The 27,363-nt window shown below is 40.2% G+C and overlaps 1 protein-coding gene across 1 annotated transcript in view; it reads left to right on the top strand.

Moving 5' to 3' along the window:
- Positions 1-640: 640 nt before the first annotated feature.
- Positions 641-27,363, top strand: part of LOC132393927 (single-stranded DNA-binding protein 2) — a 319,942-nt gene continuing 293,219 nt past the window's right edge. The window contains exon 1 of the mRNA XM_059969375.1: positions 641-779. Coding sequence (XP_059825358.1) covers positions 724-779 — 56 coding nt within the window. The 5' untranslated portion in view covers positions 641-723. The remainder of the gene's footprint in view (positions 780-27,363) is intronic.

The following is a 27,363-nucleotide window of genomic DNA, read 5'->3' as shown; positions in this document are numbered from 1 at the left end:
AACTTCCCTCACTCCAACTCTGAACTGATTCCACAATCTATCGACTCGCTGTCAAGGATTCCACAACTCCTGTTCTCAGTATTATTTACTTCTCATTTGCACACTTTATCTTTTGTATATTTGTGGCTTATTGATCTTTATTATTTATATTTTTTCATACATTTTATTTTATTTCTTTATTTTCCTGTAAATGCCTTCAAGAAAATAAGTCTCAGAGAGTGCACAGTAACGTAAACTGATCATAAATTTACTTTGACTGTGGTCCTAAAACATTGTTTTAATGCACATGCAAAGTAAAATAACCTGAAACGTTACCTCTTTTTTCTCTTTCCACAGATATTATCGATCCTGCTGATAGTTTCCAGCGTGTTTTTGATTTTTTATTTCGGATTTCCAGCATCTGCATGGTTCTAGCGGATCCTGGTGGGAAATCCAGTCCGGGTTTTCCGTGGCGCCCAGACGGGAGTTGGAGCCTTTCAACGGAACAGCCGGGCCTTCTTTTTTCAAAAATCCGAACCTGGACGGTTTCAAATCCCCCCCGACCAGAGGCAGCCACTCACCCGACCAATCGTGCCTGCCCATCACCCAGTTGCCATGGCGAAGGGGCGGCCTCGGCTCCGGCACCCGCCAATGGCGGCGGGCCGTGGCGGCGTCGCCATGGTGACGGGGTTGTCCCCGGGACCTGATGGCTTGACAGGTGCGTGACAATCCAGCTCTTCAAGCATGTACGCCAAAGGCAAGAGTAGCACTGTACCTTCTGACAGCCAAGCCAGGGAAAAGTAAGTTTGCCTCAGCTTTTACGGGGAAACCGAGCCCGGATTCAACTCCGGCGGCTCCGCGATGCTATAGCGAGGTGTCAAACTCCGCACGGTGTCACAACATGAAGTTCACCCAGTTGACTCGGGACAAGAAGTCGCTGCTCTTCTCCTGACACCGGGCTGCAGTTTGGGGAGAGGGGTCAGAGGGGTACTGCTCCCTCAAAAAGTCTTATTTATTGACTGGATGGTCTAAAACATACTTCAGCTGCACCGGTTTCCTGGGGGCTTGCTGTGGTGTGGTGGCACTCTGTGGGAAGTCAGGGAGAAGAGGGCTGAGGTGCACCGTGAACTTAGCCCAGAAAAATGATACCAAGGTGCTGGAAAGCACAAAGCAAAACACAGGCAAAAAAAAAATGCGTGAGGGAATAGGCATGAGCAATAAGTGCTTCGTTTCGTGCCGTAATTGCATCCTGTACCCCAAAAGATATACTAGTTATAGTCCTGCAGTAGGCTGATTGGTGATACGAGCAATAGTGGCTATTAGAAGGGAAGTTTGGAAAATGCATGGTTTAAATGTTTTCCAGAGTATCACTGTCCCGAGTTAGTGCACAATTTAGTAGTTAGTGCCTCTACTTGGTCGCCGTTTACAAACTGCTGTTCTATGAAATGTAAAAGTCATGTTGCTGTTGCGACGAATAATAAAACACTCAGAGCTGTACGCTCTATTTTACATATTTTTGCTAATTTGGCATCGGAAGACTTGTATGTATTTCTGCCGAGGCAGAGCTCTGGATGCCTCCGAGTTCAACGAATCGCAGTTTGCTTTGGGCTTGAATCGTAACTTTAAAGAATTTCATAAATGCGTTTTTAGTAACTGGCAAACAATACCGGGATTTCTGAACGAGTGAGCGAGCAGCCGAGTCTAAGTTGCATGGAGTCTCTCCTGTGCCGTGTTACAGCACGCTGCTTTGGGGATAACCGTACACGAAGATACCAAGTCAATGCAATCTGCCGTCTGTAACTTTTCAAATTAAAACGCACAATGCCATTTACTTTAAATTAGTTATCCCAATTGCATTTAGCTGTATATCTGTTGAAAATAAGAACACATATATGTTATTGTTTTCCATTGCAACCGAATCTTAAGGTAGCAATACTTTAAATTAAGAACAGCTCAACTTTGCAGAAAGCAATGGTGTATTACTGCGGGTATTTGAGGGGATGATTTCTTTTTGGAAAGGAAGGGACATGAACTTTTTTTGTCTTTTGTAGCTTATGTATACACTTTTCTACGCTTGTAGTTATTGCTGCTTCTAAGAACTGGAGAGAAACAACCTATTTTTGCATGAGGATGTAGACGTTGCTCTTAATTAGGGCTGTTTGTGTTGACTGCATCTTATTTGCCTATTTTTGAAGCACAATATCGAATAAAACAATCCCCTAAATAAAAAGGCGCCAACGGCAGTAAATGCTAAAGTATAGTGACTGCATTTAAGTCTTCGAAGAATACCCTTTTAAATGAAAATGTACTTAATTATTCAATGAACAGTTTTTTTTTCTTTACAGCTTCGTTGTTTGTTAAAAGTTGATCGTGAAACAGAAAATGTGCTTTTTGGAAATCTGCTTCTTGTTTATTAATATATATGCTGTTTGAAATGAACATCTATTAAAGCCTTAAAGAAAACATAACTATGTTTAATTTTCTTTAGGCCTGTGTTTGAAAACTGATATGATGTGGTTTCTTACAATGACCATATATCTCAATCACAAACTTAACATGTGAAGGGAAAATCGAACATACTTTAAGTGCTTTGGTAGCACTGGGTTGTATTTACCTAAGACGAGCACTCCTTAAACATAGCTGAAATATTAATTAAGATTCACTTTTGAAAGCAGAAATGAAGAAGAAACTTACTAGATCGTGAAAGAAGTGAAATCCTTACCTTAAATTAATTTGTACTCAAGAATAAATTAGCATTTGTAAACAAGGGAGCCCTGGATGTTTGATTGTAAGGCTGGCTGTCTGTTGTAGAGATGATACTGCAGTTCTGACAACAGAATGTTGTATTTTAGAGCTCTGTTGTCATGAATGCATAACCTGCTGCCTAAAAATTGGGACATCACCAGTTGACTTCTCTGTTACTCTGTCATGGAGGCTGAATTAACAGAACCTGCAGCTGCCAGGATCTTTCATGTGTTTTTGTGCATTAACTCTACAAGGTGTTTCATTGGTCTTGTGTCTCTGGACTTTGGTGCTAAATTTATAATTTTATGGAAGGAAAGTCTGTGTTCTGTTACATTGTAAAGGAGGCACATCTTTCTTTTCAAAGTTAGTAACAATTGCAGTAACAAGCGAGGAAACGGAAAATGCTTCTACTTTGGAAAGACACAAGGTAGATCATTTGCAGTAACAGATTCTGCAATTGCTGGAAATCCAGAGAGACAGACCCCCTACCTCAGCAGGTAGCATCTGTGGAAAGGAATAGAGTCACTTAGTAGTTTTGTATCTGTAAACACAAGTTTAAAAACACTGTTCCCAAGTTACTGAGTTAATCCTCAATGCATTAAAAGATACTAGGACAAGAAGGATTATTAATCATAGGTTTTATCATGTGGGCTGATTGGAAGAACCCTGGAACAGATTTTTTTTTCCGTGGGATTCTCACTGGATTGTAAAATTCCAGTTCATTGACATTGGAGTAGGATGTTAGGCTTCATCAGATCTGCCAATTAAATGTCATTTGACTGAAATACTTACTACCCAATGATACCTGCAGAGTGTGTCATTGGGCTGGTCTGATTTCAGGATGTTTATTTACATATCTGTTAATATTATAAACAGTATATTGATTGGTTGCATCATGGCCTGGTATGGAAACCATGCACTTGTACGGAAAATCCTACAAAAAGTAGTGGATACGGCCCAGTCCATCATGGGTACAGCCCTCCCCACCACTGAGCACATCTACACAGGGCCTTGTTGCAGGAAAGCAGCGTCCATTATCGGGGACCCCAGCCACCCAGGCCATGCTCTCTTCTTGCTGCTGCCATCATGGTGGTACAGGAGCCTCAGGTCTCACCACCAGGACCAGGTTCAGGGACAGTTATTATTCCCCCCCCCCAAACCATGAGACTTTTGAACCAAAGGGGATAACTTCACTCAACTTCACTTGCCCCATCATTGAACTGTTCCCACAGCCAATGGGCTCACTTTCAAGGGCTTCTCATCTCATGTTCTCAGTATTAATTGTTTATTTTTTTTCTTTTTGTATTTGCTGTTTGTTGTCTTTTGCATACTGTTTGTTTGCCCTGTAGGTGTGAACTTTCATTGATTCTATTATAGTTATTAGATTTATTGTGCATTCCTGCAAGAAAATGAATTTCAGGGTTGTATATGGTGACATATATTCAAATTTCAAAGTAAATTTATTAAGTTCCTAACACATGTAAATGTTATTGACAAATAAAGTTGGTTGATACTACTCTTGATTTGAATCATAGTTCCAAAAGAAATACTTGCTTACTTAAGGCCATCACCCTTACTGAGGCATAGGCTACTGATAGCAGTTTGTTAGAGTCCTCAAGGTCTTTGGAGCTTCTGTTGGTGTTTCTGCTGCTCTGGGTTTTTATGTAATGGGGTCTCTAGTGCCATGCCAAACCCTCCTCCTCCTCGCTGCTGGGCTTGGGACCCTCCATGGAGGCGTTTCCAAAAGAAATGCTGATAATAAAACAGAAAACACTGGCTCGGGCAAGATGTGCAGAGAGGGGAGTGGTGTTAACATTTCATGTTGAACTGACCTATGATAAAAGGTTAATCATACTTCCCTCTCCTCAGGTCCTGCCTGATCACCGAGTATTTCCTGGATTTTCTGTTTCTGTTTACAAATTTACCCATGTTGTATTGTTTTTGCTGCTAGTACTTATAGTTTAACAACCTGTAATGCTACATATATCTCTATTAATGTAGATGAGCACTAACTATATTTGCAATGGTTCAATCCATTGGCCCAAGTGATACTACAACAGAACTCTTCACAGTGACAGAGAAATAACTGGCAATCAGTAAATGGACAATATTTAACATTGATAGTCTGGCATTCTTCTGTCCACTATTTTAACACAGTCATTGGATGTTTTCCTTTTAAATATATGAATAAAATAGGACCTAGTGGAATTTTGTGAATGAGTGAAGCATTTATTCACCCATCACCAGCATGAGTTTGAGAGTGAAAAGTATTTTGGAGGCCAAGTCTCTGGATGCATTCAAGAGAGAGTTAGATAGAGCTCTTATAGATAGTGGGGTCAAGGGATATGGGGAGAGGGCAGGAAAGGGGTACTGATTGTGTATGATCAGCCATGATCACAGTGAATGGCGGTGCTGGCTAGAAGGGCCGAATGGCCCATTCCTGCCACCTACTGTCTATTGTATACACTGTGAATTCTTTCAACCAGCATTAGATGCAGCCTTGGAGGTTATTGTGAAATACAGAATAAAAGATACTGCTTTCTTGTTTAGAGCTATAGAGCACTGCAGCACAGAAACAGGCCCCTCGGCCCATCCAGTTCATGTTGAACTATCCCATGGACTGGATCCCATCCACCTGCACCTGCACTATACCCCTACCGTCCATGTACTTATCTAAACTTCTCTTAAATGTTGAGATTAAATCTGCATTCTGCACTCCATTGCAGCTCCTTCCACAGTCACAGCACCCTGAGATTGAAGACTCTGCACCTCAAGGATACATGGTTAACCCACTGCCCTGTTCTCTCTACACCCATGACTGTGTGGCTAGGCACAACTCAAACACCATATATAAATTTGCCAATGACACGACTATTATTGGCAGAATTTCAGATGGTAATGAGGAGGTGTACTGTGTTGAGTTGTGTTGAAATAATGACCTTGCACTCAACAACAGTAAGACCAAGGAATTGACTGGACTTCAGGAACAGGAAAGCAAGGCAACACAGACTTGTCCTCATCGAGGGATCAACAGTGGAAAGGGTGATCGGTGTCAAAATCTCTTGAAGATCTATCCTGGGCTCAGCATATTGGTACAATTACCAAGAAGGCATGACAACATCTATATTTCATTAGGAGTTTGAGGGGACTTAGTATGTCACCAAAAACTCTTGCAAAGATCTGCAGATTTACCCCGGAGAGCAGTTTAACTGATTGTATCACCATCTGGTATAGAAGGATGACTGCATAGGATTGGAAAAGGCTTCAGAAAGTTGTAAACTCAGTCAGCCCTATCATGGGCACTAGCCTCCCTAGCATCAAAGAAGTTCTCAAAAGATGATGCCTCAAAAAGACGGCATCCATTAAGTACCCCCATCACAAGGACCTACCATCTTGTCATTGCTACCATCAAGGAGAGATACAAGAGCCTGAAGACACACACTCAACATTGCAGAAACAGCTTCTTCCCCACCATCAGATTTCTTGAATGGACAATGAACCCATGAACACTCAATCACTTTTTTTTTCTTTGCTCTGTTTTTGTACTACTTAATCTATTTGCTGTTTTATATAATCTATATCTTAATGTACTACCGCTGTAAAACAATATATTTCATAACACATGCCAGTGATGATAAGTCTGATTCTGATTCCCACTCAGGTTCCCAACTTTACCCTCTGACCTCTAGTTCTATTTTCATCTTTTCAATTTGCATAAAATTTTTAATATCTTTTAGCCATTGACATAAACAGTTTTCCATTTAAATGTGTGCCAGGATTTGGTATGGGCAACTATACTTGGAAAATGAACAGGAAGTGATGTGGATCCTTCTGGAAGTTCCAAAAAATCTTTAATGTAAATGTCATGCATACTGCGTTACTGAAATACTGCAGGGCTCAATTTAAAATGTTTCAAGAATGGAGGCAACTTGCACAATTGGTTGTTGTAGTAAAGGAACCTGCGTAAGACTTTGGAACCAAGTTCCACTCGACATTGTTTAGTTAAATATAAAAATATGAGCAATGATCATGGTTCTTGGGCAGACTGCCTTTATGATCCTCGTGGGTGCAGTCATGATACTGCTTCATTATGTCGTAGATTCATAGAGCATGCAGCACAGAAACAAGTTTTGCTTAAATATTTCACCTTTCACACCTAACCTACAACCTCTAGTTCGAGTTTCACCCAAAAATGAGAGTAAAAAGCCTGCTTGCCCCATTAACCCTATCTATTCCCTTCATAATTTTGTACACCTCTGTCAAATCTCCTCTCAATCTTCTGTATTCTAGGGATTAAAGTCCTAACATATTATACCTTTTCCTACCACTCAGGTCCTCATGTTCCAGTAATATTTCTGTATTTTTTTTCTGTACTCTGTCAATCTTATTGATTTCTTTCTAGGATATTTGAAGAATTAAAAAGTGCAGTTGAAAGGTGAGTTATTTCAACATGGAAATAGACCTTTTGGCCCAATTTGGTCAAGTTCCCTATCTAAACTAGTCCCATTTTCTGTTGTTTGGATCATATCCTACTAAAATCTATCCGTCTGTCTATTCATCGTATTTCAGCCATACCGCCCATCAGTCCCCTGCTTTAATCGTAGCCTAATCATGGGACAATGTACACCGACCAACTAACCTAACAACTGATCCGTCTTTGGACTGAGGGAGGGAACTGAAGCACTCGGAGGAAACACACGCATTCACAGGGGTCAATTTATGTAAAGTAATTTTATGAACATTTTCTGTCCATAAAATAAACTTAGATAAGGAAATACAGTTTTTTCCCTTAAAAGGACTGAAATTACAAATAATGCAGTGTGTAAATATAAAGCATAACGAGCACCATTGATATTATAGAGTTGAATGTCGCCACAAAATGACCACTGGTTTTCTTCTGTCTGGTTTCTTTTCAACAAATATATGGAGAATGTTGTTTGGGTACTTCTGCTGGCCAGCCAAAGAACTGTGGAGAACTTGCTGTACTGCTGATATGTTAACTTGCTCTGTATTAATGTTCTATATGGGATGACGCTTGGGAGGAATACTAGAAATAATTTACTATTTGCAAAAATTCTATCCCATTTTTGGTCCAGAAATACATTTCCATATCTAAAGTGGGTTTCTTTCCCTCTCTTGTTTCCTTTCCTTATGTTTTTGGATAACCAGTATGACCTATTGTGGATAGTATTCCGGGTGTAATGAAGATCAGTGGAGAACAAATGACTGTGTAGGAGTTCAGTAAATCTGTTGTTAGGACTAAGGCTTTGGATTTTTATCAGTCAGTAATTCTCTCTACCTCCATAATGTCACTTACCTTCAATTGCATCTCACTTGCCATTGCCACCTCATCCATGTCTGTGTTTACACTAATATTGAATTAACCCAATGCATCCTATGATTCACCCTTCATAAACTTTGCCTTATTGAGTTTGTTCCCATCAATATTGTTATTTCACAATAAGTCTTACTCTGTCTCTGCTGACACTTGGACTGATGATCAGCATTCCATATCTATAAGATGTTCACCCTTGTGTTTGAATCATTTCATAGCCTCATTTTATTGTAAGGGATGTTCTCAGGTTTTACATGTTAACGCTAGTCAAGCTCCTCCTCTTCCTCCTCCTATCTGCTAACTACCCCTTCACTCCTCCCTTTTGACACATTGGCAACGAAACTTTCTGTTGTCGGGCCTGCAGGCTCAGAAATACCTCCCTCATCTAATTTTAAATATCAACTGCCTCTCATCCATTATGGTATTCCTTAAAATCCATCTCTTTGATCAAACTTTAAAGTGGTCCATTACAATAACTCAATTGATTCAATTTTTTTGTCTTGGCTCTTCATGAAGTACCTCCCTGACAGTTCAGATATGAAGGAGAAGCCAGGAGCCTGATCTCTTTTTGAACTTGCTTTTAACTTCTGTAGGTGTGTATTAAAAGTTTCAAAGTGCTATGCAAATTGTAATTTACTTTTGTAAACCAAAATATTATCATATACTTTTATGTAAGTTTTAAGTAATGTACCATAACCAGCAAATGTGAGAATGCTTGAAGATTCCACCAGTGTACGATGGTAGGTAAACATTTATAACTCACTTTAGGTTTGGTATAATTCTTCATTCTTTATAATTGTTAAAAGTTGTTGTTTTTGTTGCATGTTGCACCAACGCACCACAACAAATTCCTAATACATGTAAACGTATATGGCAAATAAAGGTGATTTTTGAATCTTGATTCTAAATAATTTTCTTTAGTCTATTTCTTTTGGATAGTCAAAATTTTGAAAATATTTTGCTAAACTGAAAACAATAAACTACTACTTTACTATTGTTTTAAAATATCTTTGTGCGCTTCTGTAATTCCCTTTTAAATCAATTGATTTATCATACTTCGAGGTTTGACTCTGATAGGGTAGTTTTGCATGATTGTTGTTACTGGCTTCTCAACACAGTGATAATACAATCAACTAGGGGATTAATCAGGTTCATTTGGACTCTTGAGAACATTATTTGCAAACTAACACAAGCGTTATGACATGAGCATTTGTATCTTAATGTTACATGTAACAGTTAAGAAAAAATTGCATTGACATAACAGATTAGTTACATGTCTGTATTCTGGCTTTGGGGCAGTAGGGAGGTCAAGCTGTAGTAAACGGTTTTCAACTTTGTGTTGCTGCCTAAATGCATTTTAGTTACTGTATCTCTGTTGGTAAATCCAGTTCTTGCCTATGTGTAGAACCCAGAAATGTTATGGTAAATTCACTATTCTGCCATGTCTTTGCATTTAAATTTATTATGTACTTAAGAATAGTTGTAATTTTATTGTAGAAATAAAAAAAAGTACAAAAGTTTAAACGAAAGTTGCTGAAGAATGCCTTGAATTTACAGGTTAGACTCAAAAAACAATGTTTTTAACTTCTGGAAAATGTTATACAATTTAAAAAAAATAACAACCAGATATAAAATTGTAATGTGAGGTAAAGGTTGTAAAATATTTGACAGTATTTGTTTTAGATTCTGGGTATGATAATTTTCTTGTAATCATAATTCATCCTTCATCTTTATATGATCACGGGCTTTAATCCTGTGTAGAAGAATCAGTTCCTTTGCCCTTGAAGATAAATACCTCTACTCATGGCAATATTGCAGGACAAATGACATTTTTACCTTGCCACTTTGAAAATAGCAATTGTGGAATTTGATGTGGTTACAACACCATACAATAGTTTACAAAATAAGGTTGTATTAATACTCTTTCATCGTTTTGATCTTGGAATTGTTGTTTGAGTTGCCCATACACTGTCAGTTTGGAAAATTGCCTGGGAGTTTCTTGTTGGATGATTGTGTCTGCATACAAATGAAATCCATTTTCCAACCTTCTCGTTGACATGGTATTGGATTTACCTGAGAATATAAAGTTGTGCCAAAAATGCCATGTTTTCTCTGAAGCTTCTTCTAGGAATAATGCAGTTCTGAATCTTTCTAATTCTGTGTCTTATTTGGAAGAATCTTTTTGGAATTTAGAAAACCTGTTGATTGCATCATACGGTGTCAGTAGTCACCAGGAATCTGAGAGGAAATCTTTCATGGATTGAATCCTCTGGTTCACCACCACTGAAAGGTATGCATGCTGAAGCATACGTAGCCATTCAGCATAAATCATACTTTTTTTTAAAAAAAAGCATTACATACTTATGCCCCATGTCCCCCAACAATGTAATGATGCTCTGGAATAAACAGTGAAAATATTAGGAAATACACATCTGACGAAGTAGCATTTGTGAAGAGAGTAAATGATAACTCTTCATCATTGTAATGGAACGTTAAAACAACCAATTTGCATGCTACAGAAAAGCTGGAGGTGTGGGGAGAATGAGGGGATCAATATTAAAGAATGGACATGGATTGGGACAAGTGGTAGTTCTTCTGAGAGAGGACAATGAATCAGATGATTTATTTTTTTATTTATTGAGTCAAAGCACGGAACAGGCCCCTCTGGCCCTTTGAGCTGTGACGCCTAGCAACCCCTGATTTAACCCTAGCCTAGCAAATTTGTGGGCCTAAAGATAGACATCCCCTGGTCCTGATGGAATGCATCCCAGGGTACTGTAAGAAATGGCAGAGGTTGTAGCTGAGGCTTTAGTAATAATTTACCAAAATTCTTTGGACACTGGGCAGGTCTTGACAGATTGGAAGAAGGTGAATGTCATGTAACTGCTCAAAAGAGGATGTAGGCAAAAGGCTGGTAATTGTAGGCTAGTTAGTTTAACATCTGTAGGTGGGAAAATGCTTGAAGTTATCATTAAAGAAGAAATAGTGAGGTATCTGGAAAGAAATGGATCCATCATGCAGACACAACAAGGATTCAGCAAAGGCAGGTCCTGTTTGACAAACTTACTGGAGTTCTTTGAGAATATAACAAGTGCAGCGGATAGAGGCGAACATTTGGACATTATTTACTTGGATTATTTACCAGTAAATATATTTAAGAAAAGGTTGGATAGATTTTTGCACAGTTGGGGAATTAAGAGCTATGGGGAAAAGGCAGGTAGGTGGAGATGAGTCCATGGTCAGATCAGCCATGATCTTATTGAATGGTAGAGCAGGCTTGATGGGCCATTTAGTCTAATTCTGCTTCTATTTCTTATGGGACAGTTTACAATTGGTACAATTGATACGTCTTTGGATTGTGAGAGGAAACCAGAGCACCAAGAGGAAACACATGCAGTTATGAGGTGAGCGTACAAACCCCTTACAGGCAGTGACGGGAATTGAACTCGGTTCACTGGTGTACTGTAAGGCTTTGTGCTAACCACTATGCTACATGGCACCCTACATGGAGATGAGATGAATGAGTACAGAGGAAGGGGGGAAGAAGGCAATGCTGGGATTGTGAATATTACAACAGAGTTGCTGAGGATCTGAAAATATTCAGGAGGCCCTTTCAGATACAAATTGGAAAGACTGGTTATCTGCAATAGTTGATATTAGTTTTGAATTCTGAACAGTATAATGGTCTAAATGGAAGATTAAATTTGTTCTTCAGGTTTGCGATAGAACAGTGAAAGATGCCAAAGAGAAGAAAGTCAGTGTGCAATGTGGATAGAGAAAGCTAAGCTTAAGAGTTGCCCTTGCAACTGAACCACTGTGTTCTGCATAGTGGTCATTAAATGTACATTCTAGTTTCTCTGATGTGAAAGTGACTTCTATGATTGCTGACCACAGTAAATATCAAGCAATACTCGTGAATTCTGTTTGGCATGGAAGAAGATTTTGGATGTCTAGACGTTAAGGAGAAATGAAAGGGCAGGTGATGCATCTTCTGCTCTGCACTGGTCTGGGATGTTGCCATGAGATGGGGAGTAAATGTGGTTGGCAATGAAAGAGTGAACACGGGAACTGTGATGAGAAAAAGTCCTTTGGGAATGTTAAACAGGTGCGGTAGGAAAGGTTTGAGGCTGGATGAGTGGAGGTGAGGAACACCCAATTCATGTTCTCGGGGGGGGGGGGGGGGGGGGAGGGGTTTGGAGCAGAATACAATAAGGAGCATGAAAGCGAAAGTTCGAATTCTGATATTGTCGGTCTGAAGCATTAACACTTCTGTGCTTTTTCTACAATTGCTGCCTGACCTGCAGAACATTTCCAAAATTTTGTTTTATTTTGGATTTCCAGCATGTTGTTCTTTTTCTATTTGATGTTTTGAAGTGCCTTTGTTTAGATGATAGTTTAATAAAACTGCCGGGCTGGTTACAAATGAGATTGATCAGTTTTTAAGACTGATTCTTTTTAGTCTAATAATTGAATACAAACCTTAAGTACCAGATTAAAATTTCTAAATTACTTCTCTTTAAAAAATGAATTTTAATAAACATATTTAGAAAATAAAATCACATCTATGTTTTAAAATATCGATATAACAGCCTTCCTTTTCATTAAGAAATAAGAATCAGAAGCAGTTTGATTCCTTCACGGCCTTCTCTGCAGTCTGATCACGAGTGATTTCTGTTTACCTTGGTGCTGCTTTCCTGCATCAACCCTATGTCCCTTGATGTAATATTTAAATATCTATCAAGCTTTTTGTGTTGGTGATGGAGTTTGCAGAACTCTCCTGCATTGCAAATTTACAAGTTTTACCACCATGTGTGTGAGAAGGGAGAAATCTCAGTTCTGAATGGTGACCCCTCAGAGAATTCTCAGACTCCACGGCCAAGGAAACATCATACCAGCCCTTTGCCATCCCCCTCCCCCTTCAGAATATTGTGTGTTTCACAGTGAGATTACCTTTCATTTTAACTTGAGAATATAGGCCTAGTCTCTTTAATTTCTTGTAATATGACTAACCTGCCAGCCACAAATGAGATGCTGGAAATCTGAGCAACACACACAAAATGGCTGGTGGAACTCAGCAGACCAGGTAGCATCTATGGAAAAAAGTAGTCGACGTTTCGAGCTGAGACCCTTTGACAGGACTCCACAAACAAGAAAATCTGCTGGAGTCCTGCTGATGAATTTTGGCCCTAAACATTGACTATACTGTTTTCCCATAGGTGCTGCCTGGCTTGTTGTTCTCCAGCATTTTGTGCTTGTAGCTCTGTAAGTAATCTGGTGTACTTTCTTCTCTCCTGTTTCTATGACAAATCTATTCTTCCTTAGATTGAGAGTCCAAACCTGTGTGAGATTGTCTGCATGTGATGTCACCATGTTTTACTTCATTGGAGCAAGCTGTCTTTAACACTTGTAATCCCCTTGCAATGACGGCTAATGTACCATACGCCTTTCTAATTGCTTGCTGGACCTGCACACTATGATGATTTCAGAACAAGGACATTGTGGCCCTTCTTAGTAAATTGGTTTATGATTGTTAAATCTAATAAGGTACAGTACTGTGCAAAAGTCTTAAACACATACACATAGCTAGGTTGCCTAAGATATTTGCACAGTCCAGTATTTGTCAACGTGGAGCGGAGAGCGAGTTTGTAAATCTGAGATGTTGGGAATAGAGTGGAGTGTCATGGAAGGAGAAGGAGACATTATACAAAGTAATTTGATTTCAAACACTTGGTTTATTGATCATTATGGAATGTCTCTGGTGCTTCCTGTTCTCTCGTTCTCCCTTCCCCAACCATGATTCTCCTCTCCCTGTCCCCTTCCCACTCTTAGTCCACAATAGAGACTTTTGCACAGTATTGAAAACTCTGTCTTGCATGCTAGTCATGCAGATCAATTCACTACGTCAGTGCATTGAGGTAGTTCAAGGTAAAGCGGAAAGTAACAGTAACGGTGGACTGGAAAATTGCAAATATTACTCCACTTTTTAAGAAGAGAGAGAAGCAGAAGAAAGGAAGTTATTGGCCAGTTAGCTTGACATCAGTGGTGGAGAAGATGTTGGAGTCCTTTACGAAGAATGAGGTTTCAGGGTGCTTGGAGATACATGATAAAACCGGTCAAAGTCAGCATTACTTCCTTGAGGAGAAATCTCACCTGACAAATCTTTTGAAATTCTTTGAGGAAATAACAGGCAGGATAGACATCTGAGAGTCAATGGATGTTGTTTACTTGTATTTTCAGAAGGCCATTGACAAAGTGCTGCACATGAGGGAGCTTTAACAAGAGATCATGGTATTACTGGGAGGATACTAGCATGGATAAAGGACTGCTTGAAGTAGTGAGAGAGAGAGAAAGTATGTCTGTCTGTCTGAGAGTGCGGCATCTTGCAGGGCGGGAACCATTTGAAAACAGAACGTCTCGTGGGAGTGTGTCATTGTTGGAAACACTGAGTGAGAGTGCAGGGTGGGAGCCATTTTAAAACAAAGTCTTGTCGGGAGTGAATCATTGTTGGAAGTAGTGAGTAAGAGAGTGACATCTTGCAGTGTTGGAGCCATTTAAAACAGCAAGTCTCGTCAGGACTGTGTCATTGAAGTAGCGAGTGAGAGAGCAACATCTTTCAGGGCGGGAACTATTTGAAAACATCAAGCTTGTCAGGATTGAGTCTTATTTGAGCCAATGAAAATGGTGCAGCCTTTGATGGAGTGGGCCAATGTCAGTGGCCAGGCTTTGGCTCAACAGGCGCTGGGAAGGACAGGTGTCAGCTAAAGGTGCTGACTTTTTTGGCATTATATAGTTAATTGTAGAACTTAAAGCTTAAGAAATTAGAGCTAAAGGTAGGCATATGCAGATGATAAGGCAGTGAAATGCTCCTCCTGTAAACTGTGAGATTGCAGGATACCTAATGGTCTCTCTGGTGACTACATCTGAAGAAGTGCACCCCGCTTCAGCTTCTGACTGACAAGGTCAAGGAACTGGAGCTGGACCTGAGTGTACTCAGAACAATCCCAGAGGCTGAAAGCCTTATAGATGAAACTTTACTGAGGTGGTCACACTCAGAGTCCAGGCTTCATATAGTAGGTGGGTGGCCACCAACAGAACTAAAGGGAGTGCAGAATTCCCCTGTGGCCATTCCCCTCAACAACAAGTATACCCTTTTGGATACAGCTGGGGTGGGGGGGGGGTGATCTAGTAGGGCACAGCAGAAGCAGCCAGGCCAATGGCACTGTGGCCAGCTCGATGAGATTCAACAGGGAAGTGTAAAATCAGGTAGAGAGACTGGAGATTTGATAGTTAGGGACACAGACAGGAGGTTCTGTGGCCATGGAAAAGATGCCTGGATGGTGTTTTGCCTCCCAGGTGCTAGGATCAAGGATGTCTCAGAGTGGCTGCAGAATATTTCAAGAGGGAGGGTGAGCAGCCAGAAGTCATGGTGCATGTTGGCACCAATGACAGAGGAAGAGGTCCTGCGCATAGAGTATAGGGATTATTGTTCATCCCTTAATCCCTATCCTGAAGAACAGGACCTCCACAGTAATAGATGTCTGGATCATTGCGATTTCTTCTGGGGAAGGTATGACCTGTACAAAAAATATGAGTTATACCTGATCCTGAAGGGGCAAATTCCCTTGTTGGGCAGGTTTACTAGAGCTGTTGGGGAAGGTTTAAACTAATTTGGCAAGGGTGCTGAGGATGGGGTAGTGGATGTACAAGTAGATGCACTGTGTAGTGAAACAGTGAGGAAGGGCGGGCAGATGATAGGGCAAAATTGCAATTAGTGGGATGAGTTGAAGTGTAACATGGTGGTAAAATTGAAAAAGGTGATCAAAGGTGATACATTTGAATGTATCAGCACATGGAATAAGGTAAATAAATGATCTTATCGTGCTGTTAGAGTTTGGCAGATATGAAATAGTGGGCATCATTGAGTCATGGCTGAAAGAAAATAGTTGGGAGTTTAACATCCAGAGATGCGCTTTATATTAAAAGGACCAGCAGGTAAGCAGAGGGGGTGAGGTGGCTTTGTTGGTTTAAAAAATGAAACCAGTCCTTAGAATAAGGTGATGTAGGATCAGAATATGTAGAATCCTTGTGGGCAGAATTAAGAAATTGCAAAGATAAAAAGACTGATAGGAGTTATAGACAGGCTTCTGAACTGTAGCCAGGATGTGGGATATAAATTACAACGGGAGATAGGAAAGGCATGTAAAAAAGGGCATTAGTCATGGGGAATTTTAATATGCAGGCAGATTGGGAATTTGCTGTCTGGATCCCAAGAGAAGGAATTTGTAGAACACCTGTAAGGTGCTTTTTTTAGATTAGCTTGTGGTTCAGCCTGCTCGAGGAAAGGCAATTCTGGATTGGGTGTTGTGTATTGAACTGGAATTTGATTAGGAGTTTAAGGGAAAGGAACCCTTAGGAGGAAGTGATCATAATATAATAGAATTCACCTTATAGTTTGAGAGCGAGAAGGTAAAGTTAGGTGTATTAGTATTATAGTGGTGTAAAGGAAATCACAAAGGCACGAGGGATGAGCTGGCCAAAGTTGATTGGAAGAGAATGCTAGCATGGATGATGACAAAACAGCAATGACATGAGTTTCTGGGGGCAATTCAGAAAGTGCAGAATAGATACATCCCAAAGATGAAGAAGTATTCTAAAGGGAGGATGAGGCAACATTGGCTAACAAGGGAAGTCAAAGACAGCAAAAGGAAAAGAAAGGACATATCATAAAGCAACAATTAATGACAAGTTAAAGGATTTGGAAGAATTTAAAAACCAACAGAAGTCAACTGAGATGCTGTAAGGGGAGAAAAGATGAAATATGAAGGTAAACTAGCCTATAGTTTAAAAGGATACAAAAAGATTTTTTTCAGATATATAATGGGTAAAAGAGATGAGAGTGAATATCAGACTGCAGGAAAATGATGCTGGAGAGGTAGTAATGGGCACGGAAATGGCAGACGAACTTAAGTATTTTGCGTCAGTCTTCACTGTGGATGACACCGGTAGTGTTGCAGAAATTCGAGAAAGTCAGGGGGCAGAAGTGAGTGTAGTTGTGATTACTAAGGAGAAGATGCTTAGAAGCTTAAAGGTCTGAAGGTAGAAATGTCACCTGGACTAGGTAGTCTACACCTCAGGGTTCTGAAAGAGGTAGTTGAAGAGATTGTGGAGGCATTAGTAATGGTTCTGGAGGACTAGAAAATTGAAAACATCACTCCACTCTTCAAGAAGGGAGAGAGGCAGAAGAATGGAAATTGTGGACCAGTTAGTCTGACTTCAGTGGTTGAGATGTGGGACCACTACTTTTCATGTTGTATGTGAATAATTTTAATGATGGAGTTGATGGCTTCATAGCCACGTTTGTGGATGATTCAAAGGTAGGTGGAGAGGCAGGTAATGTTGAGGAACCAGGGAGTCTACAGGAAGGAATTAAACTGAGTGGGAGAATGGGCAACGAAGTGGCAGATGTAATATTTTCTAAATGGGGAGAAAATTCAAAATCAGAGGTAGGAAGGAACTTGGGAGTCCTTTTGCAGGGTTCCCTAAACGCTAACTTGCAGGTTGTGTTGGTGGCAATGAAGGCAAATGTAATGTTAGCATTCCTTTCAAGAGGACTGGAATAGAAGATCGAGGATATTATACTGTGGCTTTATAGGCAATGGCCAGACCGCACTTGGAGTATTGGTGAGCAGCTTTGGGACCCTTGTCTTGTAAAAGATCTGTTGGCATTGGAGAAGGAGGTTCATGAGCATGATTCTGCTAACGGATTAATGTATGAAGAACATCTGTTGGAATTCTGTATTCAATGGAGTTTAGACGAATGAGGGAGGATCTCATTTAAATCTTATCAAATTATTGAAAGGCCTAGATAGAGTTAATATGGAGAGGATGTTTCCTCTAGTGGGTAAATCTAGGATCGGAGGGCACAGCCTCAGAATAGAGTGATGCCCATTGAGAATGGAGATGAGAAATTTCTTTAGCCAGAGGGTGGTGAATCTGTGGAATTCATTGCCATGGATAGCTGTGGAGGACATGTCATTGAGTATATTTAAATGGAGGTTGACAGATTTTTGATTAGTCTGGGTAGCAACGGTTATAGGGAGAAGGCAGGAGAATGAGGTTGAGAGGGATGATAAATCAACCATGATTGAATGGTGGAGCAGACTCTGGGCTAAGTAGCCTCATTATGCTCCTCGGTCTTATGGTCTTATAAAATGTTTCAATTACATTGATAGTACAGGCAGACAATAAGGAGCAAGGTCATAAGAATTGTGGGGTCAGTAGTCCATCTTATCATACTAGGGAATTGTTCAGTAGTGTTATAATAATGGGACAGAGAATGTCTGAGCTCGTGGTATGTGCTTTCTGGGTTTTGTATCCTGATTGGGAGAAAGGGAGTTGAGAGAACGTTGGGGTGGTGAGATCTTGGATTATGCTGGTTGCTTACAGAGGCAGTGAAAAGTGTTGATAATATCCATGGAGAGAAGGCTGGTTTGCATGATGTGCTGAGCTGCGACCACAACTCTGTGTAGTTGTGGCTGTTTTAATATCTCGTCATTAAATTAACAAACACATTCTTTTCTATTTTTCAGGTAGGTACACACCATCACATTTTTTTCCACATTGTATTCTATCTGGCATGTCATGGTCCTTGCATTTCATCTCTTTGACCCTGCTTGAGTCTCTCTTCATCCTTGTGTAGCCCACATTGCCACCCAGCTTGACATCAGCCTAAATGTGGATATATTATACCGGGTCCCTGTTTTAACTATTGAATAAGGCTGGAGCACCTGCACAGATTCACGTGGTCTCTCACAAGTCACAGCTGAATTTTTTGTTACACTGCTTGTTCACCAGTCCTCAATTTATGTCAATGTGTTACACTCAATACTTATGCTTACAGTTTGTTGAATAATCACTTATGTGTATTGAAAGCCCAGATGCATCACATAATCTGGTTTGTTCTTACTCTTCTGCTAGCTACAGCCTCAAATAATTTGAACAGATTGGTGAAACATATCTCCATGTTTGTAAGTGCATGTTACCATTTAATATATTTCATAATGAGAGACTAAATGATCTATTGTTCCCAGTTTCCAATCTCTTTCCTTAAGTATTAGGAATTACGTTTGCTGTCTTCCACACTGGGATCTATGCAATCTTGAGAATGACACCTGTTCTTTTATTCTAGAACATAGAACAAGTTAGCACAGGAACAGGCCCTTGGGCCCATATCATTGTGCTGAACCAATTAAATTAGTAATCCCTTCTGCCACACAATGCCCATATCCTTCCCTTTCCCTCACATTCAAGTGCCTATTTAAATGAGTCTTAAAAATCCATAATATATCTTCCTCTACCACCACTCTATAATATCTCCTCAGTTATCTATATATTACTAAAACTCCCATGCTCTGTTTGTCTGTGACCTCCAGTTAGTCCAAACGGTGCATTACAGCGGCACTATTTTTGGATAAATCAACTTAAAATGTGCTAACTCAGAGTACAGGCAAAGTTCAGGGTTATATATTGGTATAAAATTGCTTACTTGCCCAAAATCTACAGCCCCACTTACACCCGAGAGCCAATGTCAGCCATGATGGAAACCACAATGCAACACAAGGACGCATGCTCACGGAACAGCCTCAGCAACGACTCATGATGCTCACAGCAGCAACACCAGCCGGAGCAAAAGGGCAGGGCAGCTATATTTCGCGCAGTCACATTCTGCTAACCACCATCAGCATGTGCAGGATTAGGGACAGATCAAGCTGCCACCCATCAATAAGAGATAATTAAATCTTATTGTAATGTCGTACTTCAAGACACCCGTCAAACCCTTTGCTGCAGTCAAAGGACAGCGGTGACTATATTACGTCCACTTAGGAGAGCACTAACAACATCAGGAATAATCAGCATCCTGGAAGCTTTGGTGTTACTGCTTCATATCTTCTATCCAGCATTAGGGTAAAAAAAAAATGGTCAGCCTAATTATGCCACGTGGAAAAAGAAGGGGGACATTATGGTCAAGAGATGAGGCCAAATGTCGTTGGGAAGTGGCAAGGAGAGGGAGAGAACAAGAATCGGATGAGGCCAGGGCTGTGCGACTCCAGGATCAAAGAGTCAGGACAAAAAAGATGAGAGAAGAAGAGACAGAGGAGGAGAGGCATGTATGTCTCCAGAATGACAACACCTGGCGTAGAAGGAGGAGAGAGGAAGAGACAAAGGAGCTGAGAGATCCACATCTCCAGGATCAGAGACAAACAACAAACGGCAGAAAAGATGAAAGGGCGGGGATGAAAGGACGGTGCATCTCCAGAATGACTAAAACAGGCTCAGGAGGAGGAGAGAGGAAGAGACAAAGGAGCAGGGAAATTCACGTCTCCAAGATCAGAGACAATGAATAAACAGTAGAAAAGATGGTGGATGAAAGGACTGCACGTCTCCAGAATGACAACGAGAGGCAAACCCTTGTGCCTTGGCAGAGCAACCGGAAGTGATGCCATCAAAAGTGTCCTTTGTTAAATGAGGAGGAGCTATACTTGCCTTGCTACGTGTCATTCTTCTTTAATAAACTGAGATTTACTTCTTCAATTTCCAAAGCAAAGCAATATCAATAGCATTCAGGAAAGTGTGGTGTTCATTCTGATCACATCAGACTCCACTACCCTTCTCTGAAAGGATGCCCCAATGGGTCACCCTGTTGTCTAGTTCCCTTTAAAACTGAGGGACACAGGTCATACGTTTGTCAGTCCTAATAATTCACCAATGGTAGTCTACTAGAAATGTTAAAAAAAATTCTTAACTCATCATTTATTCTGGACATGAATCAGAAACATAATATGTATGTATTTATTCAGAAATGCAGCGCTGAACAGGCCCTTGCCCATCGAGCCATGCTGCCAGTCATGCGCCTAATCACAGGACAATTTACAATGACCAATTTACCTTCTAACTGTACGTCTTTGGAATGTGGGAGGGAACTGAAGAACTCAGAGGAAACCCACGTGCTCACAGGAAGGACATACAATCTTATAGATGGTGTCGGAATTGAACACCCACACTCTTGAGTTGTAATAGCGTTGTGCTAACCGCTATGTTACAGTGGCGCCCTTGTTGAATTTCTCTATGATTTTGGTGAATCTAAACAGTATCACTTTTTTTTTCTACCTCGGTAAGGAACTCACATTAACTCTGTTAAGCTTTCTTGTTCATACATCTGTAGAAGCTCTTGTAATCTTTTTCATAGGCTCACTGTTATATTCTGCTTTTCTTTTCATAGTTAGTGCTTTGGTCCTCTTTACTTGAGTCTGAAATTTTACCAGTTCTCAAGCTTAACGCTTTCTTGTGAAAATACTAATGATGTTGTCAGTGAATTTATAGTATCAATAACTTCTCTTTGTTTTCTAGGTTGAACATTTTGCCTGTTGATTTATCTTTTTGCCTTGAAAGGAATGGATGTTGATGTGGCTACATTTTTAAGGATTAATGTATTATTGGTTTGCTGTAATATCTCTCTTAATATAGGCCATTCAGCCACAGCTTTGACAGCAGCAATCTTGTTAATTCCATTCCTCCGTTATTTCTTGGTAGCATGTTGCTTCTCAAGTTTGCCTGCTGGTCACATGAACTAGGAACAAAAAAAAGTGACAGGAAGAACTCAGTGAGTCAGGCAGCATCTGTGGAGGCAAAGAGATAGTTTACTCTTTGGGTTGAGACACTGCATCAGGACATGCTGGGATAAGGGACAACTTGCAGTAGCCTATTTACCTACCAGAACACCTAGGAAGAAATGGTGCAAAACAGGGAAACATGCAAACTCCATACACCACCTGAGGTCAAGATCGAAGCCAGGTCACTGGAGATGTGAGGCATCAGTGCATCGCCATGCCACTTATAAAATCTTTTTAATATGGTTTTCCAACTTAACATAGCTAGATCATGCCAGAATCCTTCATTCAGATCTAAAATTAAAACAGAAAATGCTAGAAGCTCACAGCAGGTCAGGGCAGTACTTGTTTTGGGCTTGAGAACATTCTGATTTTATTTCAGGTTTCCAGTATTTGCGGGGTTTTTTTTGTTTCAGTTATTCAGACCTTGTTTGGGTTTCATTCAGTTATTCAGACCTAGTTTAACTTAATACATTTTCAGCCAGAAGACATCAGGAAATTTGGCCTGGCATTAAGAGAGAGAGACCTTGCAACAGTCCTGATACTGGGAAAGATACATTATCTCAAATTGTAGAATTTCGTACTTGATCCCAGGGGCTGCAATGCTGAGTGGAAGGCCCTGTTCTTCCAAGTTAAATAAGAAATAGAAACAGGTAGCCTCCACTGCAAATATTTCACATATTTACAACTCTGTGGGAAAAGCAGTTTCTCCTTATCACTGTCTTAAATCTATCTCTCCCAATCTTGAAGCTGTGTTCCCTTGTTCCAGTCCCACTCACCAGTGCAAAGACTTTCCTGCCTCTATTTTATCTATCCTTTTCATAACTTTGTTTCTGTAAGATTCCTTCTCATTCTTCTGAATTCCAGTGAGATAGTCCCAGATGACTCGATCTCTCCTCCAAGGTTAACCCCCTCATTACTAGATACAACTTGGTGAACCTCCTCTGCATCACCTCCAAATTAACTATATCTTTCCTCAAGTAAGGAAACAGGAACTGCACATGGTACTCCAGGTGCAGACCTACCGGTATCATATTCAGTTGTAGTGTAACCTCCCTGCTCTTAAATACAATTCCTCTAGCATTGAAGGCCAACCTTCTATTTGTCTTCTTGATAATCCATTGCAAATCAACCTATTGTGATTCTTGCCCATGCTGTAGTCTAGTATTCTTCCTTCCAAAGTGGATGACCTCATATTTACCGACTTTGTACACCATTTGACTGACCCTTGCCCACTTACTTAACCTATCTATATCTGCAGATTCTCCACATCCTCTATACAATTTGATTTTCCACTCAGCAAACTTAGATGCCCTACACTTGGTCTCCTGTTCCAAATTGTTAATGTATCTTAAACAGTTGCGGACACAGAACTGACCACTGTGGTACTCCGCTTACCATTGACTGCCAACTAGAGAAACACCCATTTATCCCAACTCTGCTTTCTATTTGTTAACCAATCCTCAGTAGGCCAGGTAGAATCTATGGAGAGGAGTAAACACTCAACATTTTGGGCTGAGACCCTTCATCAGGACTTCCCTATCCACTGCGCTCAAAGAACTCTATTAATTTTGTCAAACAAGATCTGCTCTTCATGAATCCATGCTGTATCTGCCTGATGGAGCCACTTAAATCCAGATGTATCCCTATTTCTTCCTTAAAGGTTACTTCAAGCTTTTTGCCTGACTACAAAATATTAAGCGAACTGGCCTATAGTTACCTGCCATTTGTTTACATTTTTTTTAAACAATGCTATGATATTTACTACCTTAGTCCATTTGGACCTGCCAGGAATCCAGGGAATTTTGGTAAATTATCACAAATGCATGCACTATAACTTCTACCATTTCTTTCAGTATCCTGGGATACATTCCATCAGGACCAGAGGCTTGTCTGTCTTTAGGCCCATAGTTTGCTTATCACTACCTGTTTAGTTACTGTGATTGTCTCGAGGTCCTCACCTCCCATCACATCCATACCATCCCCCTTTGCCACAGTAATATTGCAGTTAGTGCAATGTTATTAAAGCTCGGGGTGTTGGATATCATCCCTGTGCAAAGTGTGGGTGTTCCTTGGTGCTCTGGTTCCTCCCACAGTTCAAAGATATACCAGTTAGTGGTTGATTGGTCATTATAAATGGTATGTGAGTAGGCTAGGGTTAAATCAGGACAGCTGGGCAGCATGACTGAAAGGCCAGTAGGGCCTACTCTGTGCTTATTACTAAATAAATAAGTAAATAAATAAAGTGAATGTTAGATGTGTCCTCCAGCATGAATGCTGACACAAAATAGTTGTTCAAGGTCTTGGCCATTTCCACACTACCGATATTATTACCCCTTCCTCATTTTCCAAGGGACCTGTGTTCTCCTTTCTGCTTTCTATATTTATAAGAAGTTTTTACCCTTTGTTTTTATATCTTGTGATGATTTACTTTTATAATATACCTTTCCCTTAGCACTCCACTTAGTGGTTTTGTTGCTTTATTGCACTTTCCCAATTTTCCAGATTCCCACTACTCTTGGTGACTTAGTGTGCATGAGATTTTAGTTTGCCTTCTTTTATTTTTTCAGTTATCCAAGGCTGGCTCTCCCCCTTTTACTGTCCTTGATTTTAACTGGATTATACTTTTGTTGAGCACTGTGAAAAATCTTTTTGAAAGTCTTCCACTGTTTTTCAACTGTGACATAATACAACATGTGTTCCCAAAGTATGTCATCTCCACCTTTATCCCATTGTTGTCTCTCATATGTAGGCATATAATACACTGATATTAGATCAAACTTTTACACCCTCCATTTCTATAAGCAATAAAATTATACTGGGATTATACTTTCAGAGAGGAACCCTAAATATAAGATTGTTAATTTCACCTATCTCTCATTGCACAAGACAACATCTGAGCTAGCATTCTCCCTTTTAAGTTCACTGACATACTGTTCAAGAAAGTTATCACTCAAAAATCCTCCTCAAGACAACCTCAACCAACTACTTGCAAGTTTTTTTGCAATTTGCAAAAATCTATTTGCAAGTCCAAGTCCCTCATGATAAATACAATAGGCGTCATTGGAAAAGTGTAAGAAAACAAAATTAGAGGTCAGAGTGGGATGGGGTGGATGGAAGCTTGGGATCACCCTTATGGACTGTACGGAGATTCTCTACAAAGCAACCCCCTATTCTTAGATTTTCAATTGTGATATTCGATTGGAAGACATACAAGTGAATTGTTCCTTCAACTGCAAGGGCTGTTTGGATTTTCAAATAGTGAGAACTAATAGTAAAAAGGGAAATGTTGCATGGTAAAGTGCCCTGAGAAGAAAATTGGTTGGAGATGGAAAAGCAAACTAAGTAGTCATAGAGGAACAGTCCCTTTAGCAATGAGTAGGAAAAGCAAGATTTGCTGCTAGTGAAATCTTGATGAAGCTGGCAGAAATTATGGACAATGATCTATCGTATGTGGAATATTGCAGCTGAAAACAAAGTAAATGGTATCTCTGCTCTGTCTGGGAGGAGAACGGTTGAGCAGACATGTGGGGAACACTTTTGAGAGCATTATCATCGATTGTAGAAGTGGTTAAGAAGAAGGGAAGACCCTAGCATGGAAACCAAATGAAGAGAGCAGAGTTTTATGAGGTTAGCTTTATTTATCACATGTATATCAAAACCTACAGTCAAATATGTTGCCTTGCATCAATGGTCAATCGGTGATTGCTCATGTGGTAATGCAATTGCGTTATCTGTATGATACTGTGCCAGTCTGAAGATGGGAAGTAAAATGAAATTCTTAGAAGCAGAGGTTGACAGGAGGTGTGGCTGAGTTAGTTGCGGGAGCTGATGGCCTTGTTATGGATATTCGAGCACAGATTCTTCAAGTTTATTGTTTGTTTTGTTCTGCATTTGCTAATCTCACCAGGGCGGCATTCGGAACATTACAATTAGCTGCAGTGCTTTCAGTTAGTGAAAGAAAAGTCAGACAGACTTTATGCTTTGGATTACAGTCTAGTGACCCTTGTTGAATATACGCATGCAGGCATGGGGTGTCAAAGACATTGGTTTTGGCAGAGGGCCATTATGATTGAATCTAGCGGTCTTGGCACGTATACTCAAATAAAACTGCCAAGATGAGTGAGGTACAGGTGGCCAGTAATACCTTTAAAGGAACAAAGGAGAAAATCTGGTAATAGATTACAAATGTGAAATTTTAAAAAAGATTTAGTTTTTGATGTAGAAATCATAAGTTTCCAGATTTTAAACTTGATGTATATAATGGAAATATAGTAGTTCTTATGGAAAGTGTTTTTAGATTTTCAGTTTAAAAGTTATCTTTCACTATCTTACTGAACTTTTCCTTGTGTGTTCAGTTATTCAACCATATCCATTATTTGAAATTATGTACAAAATCAGTACATACCTCTAAATGTCATAAGGCCATAAGAAAAAGGAGCAGAATTAACTTATTTGGCCCAACAAGTCAGTTCTGCCATTCAATCATGGCTACTTTATTATCCTTCTCAACCACACGTTCTCCTGCCCTCTCTGTGTAACCTTTGACACCACTTATCAAGAACCTATCAACCTCTGCTTTAAATAAACTTAGTGATTTGGCCTGCACAGCTCTCCATAGATTCACTACTCTCTGGCTAAATAAATTCCTCTTCATCTCTGTTCTAAAGGGACAGCCTCTATCCTTACAACATAGAAGGAAGTCATTTTTCCCCATTGAGTCCATGTCATGAAGAAATCACATTTTCCACTTTATTGTCTGTAATTCATTCTCACCACTTTCTCATTAAATTCCCAGGTTTAGACCACTCATTCACACACTAGGGACAGAAAAGCAGAGGATCCACAGTGAAACAAGCTCCACGTGGACTTCTCCAGAGGTTGGAGCGATCCCATGTGGCTGGAGGTGTGAGGCAGGAGACTTAATACATAGGGGACCAGATGGCAGATTCTTGTCCACAAACAAGACCCCAGGATATGGTACGTTGCCTTCATGGAGCCAGGGTCAAGGGTGTCTTTGAGTGATTGCAGAACAGCCTGTGAATGCCAGCAGCCTGAGATTTTTGTGCATGTTGGTGCTAATGACAGGTCGTAAAGGCAATGTGGTCCTGTAGAGTGAATAGGGGGAGTTAGGCCAAAGGTTAAAAAGCAAGAAGAACAAATAATCTATGTGATTAAGTGAGAGAAGGTGTGGAAAGATTTAATAAAGTGTTGCCTGGACTGTAGGACTTGAGTTATAAGGAAAGGTGGGATAGGCGAAGACTGTATTTCCTGGAGCAAGAGAGGCTAGGGTAAGGAGTGATCTTTAGAGAGATTTCCAAAATTGAGGGTCATAATGGGGGTATGGGCTATGTAGAAGGGAAGAGTTTGTTTGTGGCATACGTTTATATAGGTTGACGTAAGATTGTGAGCCGAAGTGCCTGTAGTGATAGAGAGTGCTTGGTAAATACTCTCTGTACACATGCCTTTTACTTAAACACAGGCGCATACACAGACACAAACACTGCTTTGTCATTCTGTTATTGTTGCTCTGAGTGTGTGTACTTCAATATCTCCCCCAGTATATTCTCATAAAGGGTCCTAAACTGAGCTCATGCACACAGGGTGACTTTGTGGTGCCTTTTCCACCGTACACGG

This window comes from Hypanus sabinus, chromosome 5, assembly GCF_030144855.1.
Source record: "Hypanus sabinus isolate sHypSab1 chromosome 5, sHypSab1.hap1, whole genome shotgun sequence".
NCBI classification, from domain to species: domain Eukaryota; kingdom Metazoa; phylum Chordata; class Chondrichthyes; order Myliobatiformes; family Dasyatidae; genus Hypanus; species Hypanus sabinus.
This window is presented reverse-complemented; position numbering and strand designations above follow the sequence as displayed.